Genomic DNA, 15,178 nt, shown 5'->3' with positions numbered 1-15,178 from the left:
AAAGGAATGGCTTTGTAGATACAATAATTCTTTGCTACATAAAGTCAGATTATAATTTTATCATTAAAACCTACTTTACTAGTTGACATATTAACTCATATACTACAACAGCTATTTTGTGAAATTTTAAGAGAATGAAAGCTATTTGAACAGGAAATGCAAATCATAATACAGTTCATATTATATACATTTCTCAGTTCTTCAGTATGAGGGGCAAGTCAACCTAGAGAATCAGTAATACTTTTTTTTAAATGAAATAAAGCAATAATGTTACTAAAATACATCAGCCCATTTTGCTGTTGTAACATCATACATAGACACAACACAGGTAGTATAAAAAATCAAATTCCAACTCACAGTGTAGGGGGAAGACCACTCCATAAGGATTTTATACCCTCATTTCGAATAATTTTCAAAAAGGCATCCTAAAACATAATTGGAAAAAAAATGACAAATCATGTTCTTCTGAACGTACTGCCATATAGATTTGGTAGTCATTTTTGTTAATCTACTTTGTAATTTTAATTATTTTTTTAACCTCATGTTAGAAAACCCATCTACCTCTGTAACATATACAAAGAACACTGAGCCAATATTAGGAAGATCTGAGTCTGAGTCCTGACTTTGCCACTTTTACGCTGTATTACCTGTATGTCAAGTCAGTTCCCCTCAATTAACTACTTCCACTGTAACTTGAAACTGAACTAATTGATTACTAAGACCTTTGCCACTCTAACAATCTGCTATTCTGACTCATTACGCATTTAGATTTAGAAAAAGTAGTTCTCTCTCAACATCAAAAAGCAAAATGACTTTTCTTTTTACCAGAATCAATTCCAGCCTTAGACTTATTTGTATAGCAGTACAACTCTGGGATTCCCAAACTGAAGTCCTTGTAAAGCTATGCAAGATAAATTACAAACTGAAATGTCATTATTACATATACATTACTACATATGTATGTATGCACATATAAACATACATATGCACATACATACACACACGTGTGTATATAAACAGACCCAATTCTTCAAATCATTGTTGCCTACTGCCCCAAAAAACTTCTAACTTTCTAAACTTCAGAATGTGTTTCACTTCTTTCCCTGTCTATCTATTTCACTACTTCATAGTATCCTTGGTGACACTACTTATATTATCTACATTTTTAATCAATTGTGCGATGGTAAAGATGAGGTCTACTTAGAATACTACTTTTGAAAGTTCCCCCTTTCTCTATTAATATCCTTGTTAAGCATGTCTTTCATGCTTCTGCAGATCATTGTAAAAAAAATTACTGATGGGAAAGTAAGAATACAGGTCTGCGGTATTAATTAATGAACACTGGCACAAAATTATCATATACAAACTGCCAAGAATAAGCAATATATCAAGGACTTAAGGGTCAGAAGACTTAAGTTTGAATTCTTCCTCACTAGTTGTATGACTGGGCAACTCAGAATCTCTCTCAGTCTCAGTCTCTTCATGTGGAATATAGGAATAATAACAGCACCTACTTCAAAAGGGTTGTTGCGAGGATGAAATAACTATAAAACACTTTGTAAATCTTAAAGTGCTCTATTATTACCACCAATAATTATTTTTATGATCAAATATTATTCATTCCAGAATTACAAGGACAGTTTAATATTAGAAAAATAGTAAGCTTAGTATCTTACTAGTAAAAAAACCCCATAAATTATCTTAAGGAAAAGCAGTTGACAGAAACACATTTTAAAAGAGGACTTTTCTTTGATAAGACAAAAAAGAATTTGAAACAAAAAAACAGCATTAAATATAATGGACAAATAGTAGATAATATCCCACAATGAATATTAAAATAGGAATGCCTACACTTAGCATTCTCATTCTACATCATAATCTTTGAAATATTATGACAAGAAAAAATACTGAGGGACTAGGCATAGCCAAAGGAGAGATTAAAATATTTCCAATATGTAGATCATGTGGTGGCTATTTAGAATCCCCAACAATCAGCAAAAAAAAAAAAAGAAGATAATAAATGGCTTCAGCAAAATAACAATATATAAGGCCAACTGACAAAAATAATCAATTTTTATCACTAACAAAAAAAAGAAAAGAAACTGAAAAACAAGCACCATTTACAATAATGATAAAATATGCCAAATGACTGGGCATTAATGTAACAAGACACATAAAACCCAGAGAAAATCAATGATAAAGCAATTTTAACAAAAAATTTTAAGAGTCAAGTGGAGAATTATTCCATATCATGGCTAGGTCAAACCAATATATTAAAGGTGGCAATACTGCTCAAATTGATTCACACATACCATAGTAACCCAAATGCCAATGGGATAGAAACAGAAAAGGAGAATGGAGAAAACAGCCACCAAGCCAGATACCAGGAGAAGTAGCTACAGAAATAAGAATTGTGGTTGAAGAGCTTATAGGAAAAATTAATAAAAAACTTGAGATGTTTATGGTCAGACAAAACATGGCTAAAAAGCAAGGTGAATTAGAGAGCTTATCACAAAGAAAAGAATCTGAACTCAGACACCACAGACTCAATGGGATTAGACCATGATTGACCTATGGTTCTGTAAGTACATATTTTAGTCAAAAGAAGTAGGATATGTAAAAAGGATGATGGAGGGGGAAGCATTGGTAGGTATTTGTGGGAGGAAATCCAGGAACTATATGGATATCATTTAGGTGAAAATCAATAGAGGCAGAAAGAGAACTCATATACCATCAGAGTATACTAAAAGATCGAACAAACAGAAAAAGAAAATGAGTTCAGAGAACAAATTTGGCATGAAGTATATAGTATTGATGGGAGACTTCAATTATATGGACATCACTGGAGGGGAGGAAGGGAGTTATGTTAAAAAAAATAAAACTAACAATTTCTTAAGTTTTAATTCTTTAAAAGGTGATAACATGGAGAAAGTTCATTCTGAATTTGACCTCAAATTAATTGCTAGGGTGTAAATGATGGGAATGTTGGGGATAAGTTTGTGAAAAAGGTAAGGAACAGCAGAAACAGTCTGACATGCACAGATTTTATTAGATCACATTTAAAAGAATTTAAAGGAAGGATAGCTAGATAGATAAAGCCAGATTCATTTATTAAGCACCAGGCACACTGTTATATACTGGGAACAGAAATAAAAGAAAAGAAAATGTAGATCATGTATGTTTACATTCATGTAGCTTACATTCCAACGGGGAAGACAACACAAAAAGATGAACCATAGAGAGAAGCAGAAGAGTGCCCACATAGGGCAAGGCAGGTGGTGAGAAGGAAGAAAAGATATCTAGAAAGTGAGTTGAACTCATGTGTCAAGTGCATCTAGAACCCCTCCCACACAGTGGCCTGGGAAGGAAGAATTCAATGATCAAAAGGGGTTAAGAACAGAAAGTTCTCAAAAGAATCACACCTTTTCAATAACCACTTGAAAAATTGTTCAAACTCAAAGTCTAATAAGTTAAGGCATATTTATCAACCCACTAACAAGCATTTGTTAATTGCTTACTATGGGTCAGGCATTGTGCAAGGCACAGGGAATAACAAGACTAAAATTAAACAGTTTTTAACCTCACAGAGCTTACATTTTATAGGGGAAACAGCCTACACAAGAATATATATATAGATATAGATATGTGTATGTATGTATACACACACACACACATCCCATCAAAACAAATACAAGGGAATTTGGGGGGGGGGGTGGAATGAGGAAAGGAGGCACTACCAGTTAAGAAGAGAGTATCAGAAAAGGTCTTACATAGGAGCAAGGGGCACTTCAACCGAGCTTTGAAGGAACCTAGGAATTCTAAGAGGTGGAAATAAGGAGGGAATGAATGTATTCCTTGCCTGTGAAAAGGTAGAGATGGGAGAAAGACATCATTCCATTACATTCATATACAACAATTTGTTCAGTTATTCCCAATCAATGGCTATCCATTTTGTTTGCATTTCACTTTTTTTTTTGTTACCATAAAGAATGCTTCTATTCATATCTGTTTTATAAAGGGCTTAAAGAATGGAATGGTACAAGGAACTCCCTCTGCCTATGCAGGTTTATACCTTCTCTACAAGTTGCAGTCACGGGGAGCTGCCTAATCCAATGAGAAGTTAAGTGACTTGCTCAGGATCACATAGACAGTATGTATCAGGGGCAGGACTTCACTCAAGGTCTTCCTGAGGCCAGCTATCTGTGTGTTATACTGCAGTGATTCTTCTTTATTATACACAAAACCTTTTTTTCTGCTTTTGATCTCCTTAATGTAAATGCCCAGAGAATGGTTATCACTGGGGGGGTTAAAAAATATGAACAGTTTAGTGACTTTCTCCATATAATTCCAAATTGCTCTACAGAATGGTTGGAACACTCCACAGCTCTATCAGAATATTAGTATGCCTTTACTACCAGGACCTCCCCAATACTTTTTCCTTCTTTTATCACCTTTGCCACTTTTATAGGTGTGAAGTGAAACCTCAGAGTTACTTCAATTTGCATCGTTCTCATTACTGACAGGAAACAATCTTTGCAATTGTAGACGAACATGTACATTTCTCCTACTGAAAGGTATTTGTATATCTGACTACTTATCTAGTGGGAAAGGTACCATGAGATTACAGGTTTCCAGCTGGAAGGGTCCTCAGTTGTGCTGTGTCCAACTATATATATTTTGTAAAATCTTTGAAGGTTGGGATTATGTTTAATGATTTGCCTACATAGCTGTGGGTGGGATGAGGGGCAAAGGAAACAAACTTGCAAAGGAGCTCACAAAGGGGGCATAAAAGCAGGTAAGAGCAGTCACTGGCCTGCATGTTATAATTAGGTCATAATTCTTAGGTTTCTGAGCTCTGCTTCACTTTAATATGGGTGTATGACATAAATGAATTTCTTAGTTTGGATTTGTGCTTTCATTTGTACACCAAACCCCCTGATGTGGAAACCTCCAGTACTAATGCAGATCTGCAACTTATTCTACCATTTAAAAGTCCTGAGAGAGCTGTTGGGGTATTGAAAGGTTAAGGGACTCGCCTAGGGTCAAGCTGCCCGTATGTTATCAGAGATGAGCCTTGAATTCCAGTTTCCTGACACTGAGGACAGCTATCCACTACTACTATCCACTACTACTCCATGCTGCCCCTAAGAATTTATGACAATTCCATAAATTATTCACATTGCAAAGACCTTAAAATCACAAAACTATAGAATCACAGAATGTTAGTGCTAGAAAGGACACTGGAGATTATGTAGTCCAACCTCCTTAATTTACAGATGAGGAAACTAAGGTTTAGAGAGAACAAACGAATTTCATCAGTGGGAATCAAATCTGAGTGAAGGGAAAGGACGAAAAGGTATTCAGGTCATTCTCCCTGTCCTTAATTTTTACAACTCCTTGCTTTTTCTCTTCTTTGTGAGAATGGGCAGCATCACTTTTCAAACTTCATTCTGGCCTAAGCAAGACTTACATATTACCCAAAACAAATAATGGAAGAGAAATAAAACCATCTTCAAGCAATAGGATGCATATGGAAAAACCATCAACCGAGCAAAGAATGTAAATAAGGAATGAACAGAAAAGCATTTAGGATCACAGACCTCAGGCTAGAGGAGACCTCAAAGGCCATAGAGTCCAACCCCTTCATTTTAGAGATGAGAAATTTGAGGTCCAAGAATCTAAGTAACTTGTCTAACATCACACAGGCAGTGGAAGAGATTTTGTGGTCCTTTCTAACTTCCACTAAATTATAACTAAGAACTGATGCTATAAAGAGACTTTACATTACTGCATAGGACTTAAAAATGGAAAATTATGATTTAGTGCAATTTCCTTACCAATGTTCCTCTGAAGCGGCCAGGCTTCTTGTACCATGCTTTGTTGCTACCCTCGTCACAGAAATATAGATGATCCATCAGTCCATTACAATATAAAAAACATCTTCCTAATGAAAAATACCAGAAGTCATTTCAAATAATGGCATTCCCTTTATTGATATGCACCCTGAAAGTTTACTTGCTGATCTTGAAAATTAACCCCTGATCAGAGAATCACAGAATGTCAGAACTGTAAAAGATCCTAGAGAACATCTAGCTGTAGTATATTTGAACAAGGAAAGCCTCTACATTAGAGCTAACAGATGGTCATTCAGTTTTCACTTAGAGATCTTCAGTGAGGGAGAGCCCACTGCCTCTTAGTCCAAGTAGAACATGTCTTACTCCTAGTACACAGCTCTTCAACTAGCTGAAGGTAGCTAGCATGGCCTCTTTTCTCCACTATGAATATTCCCAGTCTCTTTCACCAATCCTTTCACCATTCTGGTTATTGCCCACTTGACAATTGAGCTAATCATCTAGAACTGAACACAATATGGCATCCACATATGGTCTGAATAGGGAGAATCAGGGCAGGATGACCCTCTCCATGGTCCTGGACACCAGGTGTCTCTTAAAGCAGCCTAAGATCACATTACCTTTTTTGGGTTGCCGTATGACAATGTTTGTGTATATTGGGCTTGCAGACTACTAAAATGCATGGGTCTTTTTCAGACTGTTATCTAGCTGTACCTACCCCAGCCTGAATTGGGGTTATAAAATCAACTTCACAAGTATAAGACTTTGCATTTACCTCTATTAAATTTCATTTTTTTGAAAGGCAGTGTGGCAAAGTGGAGAAAAAGCTAGCCTCTGGGCCAAGAAGACCTGGGGGTTCATGACCACTTTCTGACACCCACAGGTTCTGTGATCTGGAGAAAGTCCCTGAGCCTCACAATTTTCTAGGCAACTCTACAAGACTGTAAGCTTCAAGAAGGCATTGACCTGTACTAGTAGGAAGAGATTTCCTTGTGCCAATGAAATCAAAAGTCCAATCCCTATCTTTTACCTTAAATTTCATCTTATTAGGTTTGGCCTATCATTCTAGCATGGTTTTGGATCTTGACACTGTTAACTATTGGCTATTCCCTACTACCTACCTTTGCATGAAATCTAACAAGTATTCCACTTATTACTTTATCTAAATCACTGATAAAAATGGCCAACAGTATGGGGTCAAACTCAGGTCTCACAGTCACTCTACCAGAGATCTCTTCTAAATGCTTATGATTCTCTTGACTTGGTCAGTTTTGATTTCACTTAACTGTACCACAGTGTAGCCCACATCTTTTCTACAGGAATAATATGAGATATTTTTCAAATGTTTCATCAACATCTAGGTAAACAAATTCCATAATTTTTCTGATCTGCTAGTTTAGTAACCCTATCAAAAAGGAAAATGAGGTTAGTATTAAATGTCATGTTCTTGATAAATCCATGCTTGTTCTTTGTGATCACTACTTATTTGGTCAGGAAGAAAAGTGAAGCTCACTGGCCTATGGTTTCAGACTTTATTCTCTTCCCTCTTTTGGAAAACTGGGACATTCACCCTTCTTCAGTCCTACAGTACTGTCTTCCATTTTCTATCTTCTTTCAAAGATCACTGTGCCAGTTCTCTTAGTGAGAATGTAGTTCATCTGACACAGCCACTCAAAACTCACTAAGGGCACAAGAGATAGTCTCTTACCATCTTCCCTACTTAACTTGGGCACTGATGTCCTATTAGCCACTTATTTCTGTATACTCTAATTTAATGATTACTTTCCCTGGAATAAAAAAGAGAAGCAAAATAAGAGTTGAACAACTCTCCCTTCCTTCTGCTCTTATCATTGTCCCTTCCATGCCACGCATTGTTCCTATCTCTTCCTTGATCATCTTCTTTTCCCTAACATATCTAAAACCAAAAAAAGTTTTTTTGGTCAGCCTTAGCATTTCTTGTCTGCCTCACTTCATTCTAAGCTTTAGCACCCTTGGATGATTCTTAAAGGACTATACCTACATTTTCCTAAAGTTTCAGTCTGACCATGTCATTTCCTTGCTCAAGAATCAAGTAAAATATAAATTCCTCAGCTTGGCATTTAAAGCCCTTCACAATCTGGACACCTTTCACATTACTCTCTTCATATACTTTATAATTATATTCAGATTGGCTTACTTGCTGTTCCCAGACCTGGCAACCTCCCAATCCAATCTAATCAGAATTTATTAAGATCTTTCACGTATAAGGCACTGTACCACGTGCAGGGGAAGCAAAGGCAAAAAGGAGAACAAAAATTGACCTCTAGGAACTTATATTTTACTGGGAAGAGGGAAAATAAAATATGTAAACATAAGTTCCTATACACAAATGATCTGAGGAAGGAGAGGCTAGGGAAAGATCAGGACAGAATTCCCATAGGAGTCCCCTCCAAGCTAAGAACTCTGAAGAAAGCTAAAGATCTTAGGAGGTAACGATAAAGAAGGAATGCATTTCAGGTAAAAAGGGCATCCTGTGCAAAGTTAGAGGCAGGTGACAGAATGCCAAGTACAGGAAATGGCAAGAAAGTCATTTTGGCTAGATCACAGAGTGCACAAAGGGCATAATAATCAAGCCTGGAAAAGAAACAATTCAGTGCAGTAACCCAATGCTCAAAAAGACCAAGATCAGGGGTAAAGGATTCAAACCCACAGACTCCACAATCAGGAGCTTCAAATCCAGTATTTTTTCCACCTGCACCATGTTTCACTCCGGAACTAATGTTAGCCTCTAATCCTCAATTAGGAGTATTCTAGGATCATCATAACAACTCACTTGCAGATTTATAAGGCACTTTGTTCACAACAATTCTGTGAAGTGGGTTACTACAGTTATTTGTTGTGGTTGAGTTATTATGAATATAAACTAATGGGGAAATGACTCCCTATTTGATAACAACTACTAGGAAAACTGGAAAGTATTTTGACAAAAATTAGGGTGAGATCAATTATCTTGAACCATATACTACAAAAAGTTTCAAAGGGATGCATTTCCTAAAATAAAATGCCAAATCATTTTTAAAAAACATTAGGTAGAAACTGAAGGAACTTTCACAACTTCAGCTGGGTAAAAATTCTTACCCAAATAAGGCTAGAGAAAAAAAGACTATGTAAAGGATAAAACAGACAATTTTTATTACTTCAAATTAAAAGGCTTTGGAATGAACAAAATTAATACATCTGGAAGAAACCATAAGTAGATGAACAATCTTTACATCAGATATCTCTGATAAAATTCTGATATCCATGATATATAAAGAAGTGAACCAAATATATAATAAAGAGTTATTCCCCAGTAGATAAGCGGTAAAAGGATATGAATGAATGGTTTTCAAAAGAAGAACTGCAAACCATCAACAATCATGTGAAAGATAGTTCCAAGTCATTAAAAATATGAGAATGTAAATTAAAACTTTTTCCTTACATTTAAGATGAGCAAAAATGGTTATAGTCAATGCTGGGGAGTTAGGTACACAAATGTATTGTTATCACAATTGTGAATTTGTTCTGGATAGCAATTGATCCAAAAATTTAGAATTAAGTCAGAGATGTGGCAAGTGGCAATTCCAGTGCAGCACATAAACTCCAAAAGACTAAAGACAGAAAGGCCCTTTTATGTTAAAATATTCATCCTATTTTGGGAAGCAAAAGACTAGAGAAAAAGCAAGTATTCATCAGGAAATTACTAATAATTGTTGTATATGAACATAAAGTAATTACCATTGAGCCATAAAAACAACAAATGCAAGGAATTTAGGGAACTCTAACACAAAATAAAGTAAGCAGAAAGGAAGAACAAAATACAGTATATCATAAATGAAAAGAGCACTAAAAGGAAGCTGAACTCTGATGACCTTTAAGGTACTTTCTCACCTTTTATGTTTTAAGGTCATTTCCACCTCTAAACTGATGAACCTAGAAGATTACAGGCCAGTGAATAAAGGTGAACAGATTTAAGATTTAACAGATTTGTTGAGGTTAAAAACACAAAACAAAACAAAACACTATATATAGAAACCAGAGTTTTGAAGTTACCATTTAAAAATGAAAAAAGTCATAGCTTCCAAAGAAGATGGGAGAGTATGGCATCAAGTGAAGGAGCTAAGAGGGCTGTACTTAGAAAAGGGAAAGACCACCTCTTTGTAAAGAGACAAATGAAGAGAAAATGAGGGATGATGTAGATGGATTTTAAAGCCCATGATAGAAGACAATAGCAATATCTAGACAGATGATTTCCATTTCTTTGGTAAACTCCAGAGAGAAAGAGGAAAAGGAATAATATAAGAAAATGAGAAGAGAAAACATAGAACAGCTATTATCAGCATCTGACAGTCAATTAGGAAAGAATAAAAGGATTATTATGAAGCATTGAGGGCTCAGCTGAGAGTAGGTGACATATTTGCAGTGGACCTAATCACAGCATGGTTGTATGAATTTCTCTAGATATATTCAAGAGCATTCAAGTAAAAATGGAAAAGGTGGATAGTAGAGAAATTCCAGCACAACAGCTTGGCAAGGCCTTAGTGATAATAGGAGAAGGAACAAGGAGTTTGAATAAAGGACAATACATAGTCAAACTGAGTAACATAGGATAAAGCCTGCAAAGGATAGAGTGACCTGAGTTTAGTGGGGATGAGTAAGTGGAGGAGTTTCTAACCTTTTCTGTGTCACAAACACCTTTGGTGGCCTGGTTATGCCTATCTATCCATTCTCAGAGTAATACTTTTAAATACATGAAATAAAATAAACAGCACTGTAAAGGAAGCTTCCTTTGTATCTTTACCAAGATATATTGAGGTGCCCAAATAAGAAGGAAGAGTTATGGTAAGGAAAAAGACAGTACTTAAAAATCAACTCTCAGTACAAGGTGCCATATAATAATAAAAGTAGCAATAATTAAAAAAAAGTTATTTATATAGCACATAAAACTTTTAGTTTTGAAAAGCACTTAATAAATATTACCTCATTTAATCCTCCCAACAAACTTGAAAGAAAGGTGCTATTATTCCCACTTTACAACTGAAAAAACTGAAGCAGACTTAGGTTAAGTGATCTGCCCAGAGCCACCTAACTAGTTAAGTATCTGAGGTTTGTTTTGAATTTAGATCTTTCTGGCTCCAGGTCCAGCATTCTATCCATTACGCCACTTAGTTTATAAGACCTTTGGGATTATAACAATGAGGAAACTTTACTAAAGCCAAGAAAAAAAGGAACACTGTATACATACAAATGAATATGGTACAATTAAAAATCACATAACCTTTACATATAACTTTAAAATTGTACATACTTTTGGGGTAAGGGTTGTTCTGAACTTGGAGACGAATTTTAACAACATCCAAAGGTGTCACTATAAAAAAACACACAAAATGGCAATTAGAGGGCTACATAATGCCTTTAATTAACTACAAATTCTTCTCGAGGAACACAAAATATAGCACCACAAATCATTAATTTTTACAAGATTTCTATAAAACATGATTTTTTTTTTTTTGGTGAGGCAGTGGGGTAAAGTGACTCATCCAGGATTACACAGCTAGTAACTGTCAAGTGTCTGAGGCCAAATTTAAACTCAGGTCTTCCTGAATCCAGGGCCAGTGGTCTATCCACTGCGACATCTAGCTGCGCCCAAACATCAATTTTAAAAAAAATCTCCTCTCAGAAGTCTTTTGCTTCTGAATAGCATTTAATTTGTATCATTTAGAATCTTTTTCAAAGAGAAGCACAGAGAAAAACTAAGGCGAGATTCTCTTGCCAATACTAAACTGTACTCTAAAATAGTATTTCCTCAAATGCAGTACTGATTCTAAATAACACCTCCTTAGTATCTAAAACTAGACTATTAGTACACTGTATTTGGAAAAAAAAGTTCTTAAAAACAATAAAATGAAAGCTTTCACAATTCTGCTCAAATATTCAAGTCACAACTTCATTCAAAATTTATTAAGCATTTCCCTAGTTTTTAATTAAGATTAATAATAATATTATTATAAAATAACAAGTTATGGCAAAGAGAAAAATAATTTAAAATGAACAGTTAGAAAATAATTCTACCACCAGACTGTGCTATTACATTTGTGAAAATTGTGGCAGGAGAATCTTAAATCAGTACAGTATCGTCAGGTTCAAGGATAAATAACCACATCAAAAGTCAGGCAGTTGTCATTAAGAACGCACATCACAAATATTTGTGCTTGCTTTTATCTGAGATATGTTTTAAACAAATTAAATTACTATTAAATTCTATTTATTAAAATACTATTCTTTGGCCAAAACATGTTTGTCATTGTGGACCAAATGGTTTAAAAAACTACTCTGTACCAATGCAAACAAATAATATTGCATGTAATTGCTAACTACTATGAATGACATTCTTATACCATGAGTATTTACTTATCTGTCATTATACAATCAGAAATTTAGAACCATAAAAGATGGTAAAAAGAAGGTAAAAATAAAGGATAAGGTGATTCAGAATTTGCATGGTACAGCACTGACAAGTGCTAAACTTGACAGTCACAAAGACCTGGGTTTAAATCTTACCTTAGGAACTTATCAGTGATATGACCCAGGAAGTCATTTAACTTCTCAGTTTCCTCATCTATAAAATGAGGGGGTTAAACTTAGATCAAGCTCTAAGCTGATGATGCTATGATTAAGTTCCAAAGCTAAGACATCACCTCTTCATCCTTTCATTTTCCAAAACATTTTGACTATTACTCTTATGCACTTATCCCACTTCATTTTCAAAATTATTCGTGTACAGATTTTATTTGTCCTACATGGTATTAAGTTCCTGGAGAACAAACATATGTATTTTTTCTTAATGTTTAATTGAATTAGCAGTATCATTGATCATTAATTTCTGTTTTTTCTCACAATTTTATTTTTAAAATTGTTTTTAGCTTTTTATTTATTTTTCAAGTACCGAGTATATTACTGATATCTATATCAACCCTATACAAGAGGTACTTAGTAGCACCAAGTTTCCCTATCTCCCATTTAATAATCTTTTCACAAAGTTACATAAATTCTAAAAGTTTGAATTTGTTGATTCTTTTTACCCATTAGTGATGTAAGAATAGCTCCAGTACATGAGGCAATCATTTGCTGCAAAGGTGTCACTCTGGGAAACTCTTGTCCTGTATGTTCGGCATCCATATTGTTAATACCTGGTAAGAAAAACTAAACATGCCCCCCCCATTAATGGAAAACCAGCAAAACTTACAACTATAAAATTTAAACAGTAGACAACATGTAAATACCAACACATTTTAAACATTTTAGGATACTAACATCAAATGCTTTGATAATAATAAAGAGTACATATAAATTCATTGTCATCAAGAAATGAACAAGATATATATGAAGTCAAGACTACTGAACCAACAGAACATACTTTTTTCTAGTAGTGATAAGATCTGCGCTGGTCATTGTAACCAAGGGCACACATTTCTTCTGGTAAGGAATGGTAAATGTAACATACTACATACTGTATCTTGTGTCTTATTAGTAAGATGTTGTAACCAGTCATATGTTATTAGCAAATACTGTATTTTCATGTGACTAAAAAAATGGGTGTTAAGGATGAAGGGCACATATCATCAAAATATATATATCTTCTTCCAAAGATACTAAGTTTCTATGAAATTTTAAAAACATTTACTATTAGTTCAAATTATATGCCAGGTTTGTGTCCTCACAAAAATTAGAAATTATAGAGATCATCAAGTTCAACCTCTTCATTTTACAGAACAGAAAGCTGTATCCCAGAAAGATTAAATGATCTGTCTGTCTCACGTGGCTCATTAATGCCAGAGCAAGAACTAGAACTCAGGTCTCTATGACTCTTGCTTCAGAGATCTGTCCATTGCAGCAAGCTGGTCCTGATCTTCCTACATTAAACAGTCCCCTGGACAAACAGGAAGACCGGACTCTTGAGGATCCTAAGATTGCCAAGAAACCCACTAGACAACATAGTTCAGCATTGTCTCCAAAGCTACCAATGACCTTTTAATTACTAAATCCAAAAGCCTTTTCTCAGTACTGATTCCACTTGATTTCTCTTCAAAATTTGACATTATCAAGGACCATCTCATCCTGGAAACTCAACAGCAAATTTTCTGTGACTCGGTTCTCTTCTGGTTCTCTTCCTGTTTGTCTAACTTCTCCTGATTCTCCTTTGCTGGTTCATCTATCTACACCACACTAGTGACATCCCAAGGCTCTGTCCTGTCCTCTCATCTATTTTTACTCTACACTAGTTTGCTTGGTGATCTCATTAGCTCCATAGGTTCAATTATGTCAATGCATATAATTTCCAGACCTATATATTCAACCCTAATCCCTCTGCTGAGCTGAGTCACACATCTCTCTCTGCCTTTTGAACGTGTCAAACTGGATATCATGCAGCCATATCAAATTCAATATATCCAAAACAGAATTCATTATCTTTCCCAAAAACCTTCTCTCTTTCTGAACTCCCATATTACTGCCAAAATTACATCATCTCTTAACCTTCTTGCAACCTCAGCATCATACTCAAATCCACACTCACATTCACCTGTTTGTTGTTCAGTCATGTAATTTCTACCTTGTCAATGTCTCTCATATATATTCCCTTCTCTCCCCACTCATAAAGAAACAGTCCTAGTTCAGGCCCAACACCTTTCACCTAGATCACTGCAATAAGACTTCTAACTTGGTCTCCCTGTAACAAGTCACTCTCTATTCGAATCCATCCTCCACTCACTAAAGCATAAACAATCATGTCACAACTGTCCCCAGCAAATGAGCTTAAATGGCTTTCTATATAACCTACAGATCAAATAATAAGTCCTCTAGTTGACATTTAAAGCTCTTCATAATCTGATCCCTTTCTACCTTTCATAACCTTCTTACATCTGACTCATTTCCAGGTACTCTACAATCCAATTACATTGGCCTACTTCCAGCTCCTCAAATAGTAACAACAACAATAATATTTATGTAAAACAGGACAGACACTCCAAATCCTATCTTATTTTCTTTCCACAGGCCTGGAATTTCAGTCCCCTCAGCTGCTAAAACCTTTCCCTTTCAGATTATCTTTATCTATTCTGCATATATCTTGTATGTACCTAGTTATTCACATGTTGTCTTCCCAACTAGAATGTAAGTTCTCTGCAGGTAGGCTCTATATTTTGCTTCTTTTGTTGTTGTTGTACCCCCAGAACTTAGCATAGTACCTGGAACACAGGAAGCACTTAATAACTGCTTGATGACCGGACTGACATGAGTCAACACATGCA

General features: G+C 35.2%; 1 protein-coding gene across 2 annotated transcripts in view; it reads right to left on the bottom strand.

Annotated features, from left to right (window-relative positions):
• Positions 1 to 15,178, bottom strand: part of SLC25A40 (solute carrier family 25 member 40) — a 45,900-nt gene that overhangs the window by 14,069 nt on the left and 16,653 nt on the right. Inside the window, exons 2-5 of one of the 2 annotated variants that reach the window (XM_020987468.2) lie at positions 12,953 to 13,073; positions 11,179 to 11,238; positions 5,838 to 5,944; positions 358 to 425 (exon numbers count right to left, since the gene is read on the bottom strand). In XM_020987468.2, coding sequence (XP_020843127.1) covers positions 358 to 425; positions 5,838 to 5,944; positions 11,179 to 11,238; positions 12,953 to 13,049 — 332 coding nt within the window. In that variant the 5' untranslated portion in view covers positions 13,050 to 13,073. The remainder of the gene's footprint in view (positions 1 to 357; positions 426 to 5,837; positions 5,945 to 11,178; positions 11,239 to 12,952; positions 13,074 to 15,178) is intronic. The other variant, XM_078151892.1, reaches the window with a different exon arrangement.

Source organism: Phascolarctos cinereus, unplaced genomic scaffold, assembly GCF_003287225.1.
Source record: "Phascolarctos cinereus isolate Bilbo 61053 unplaced genomic scaffold, phaCin_HiC Scaffold_1;HRSCAF=81, whole genome shotgun sequence".
NCBI classification, from domain to species: Eukaryota; Metazoa; Chordata; class Mammalia; order Diprotodontia; family Phascolarctidae; genus Phascolarctos; species Phascolarctos cinereus.
The sequence above is the reverse complement of the archived record's forward strand: the minus strand, read 5'-3'. Positions and strand labels throughout refer to the sequence as shown.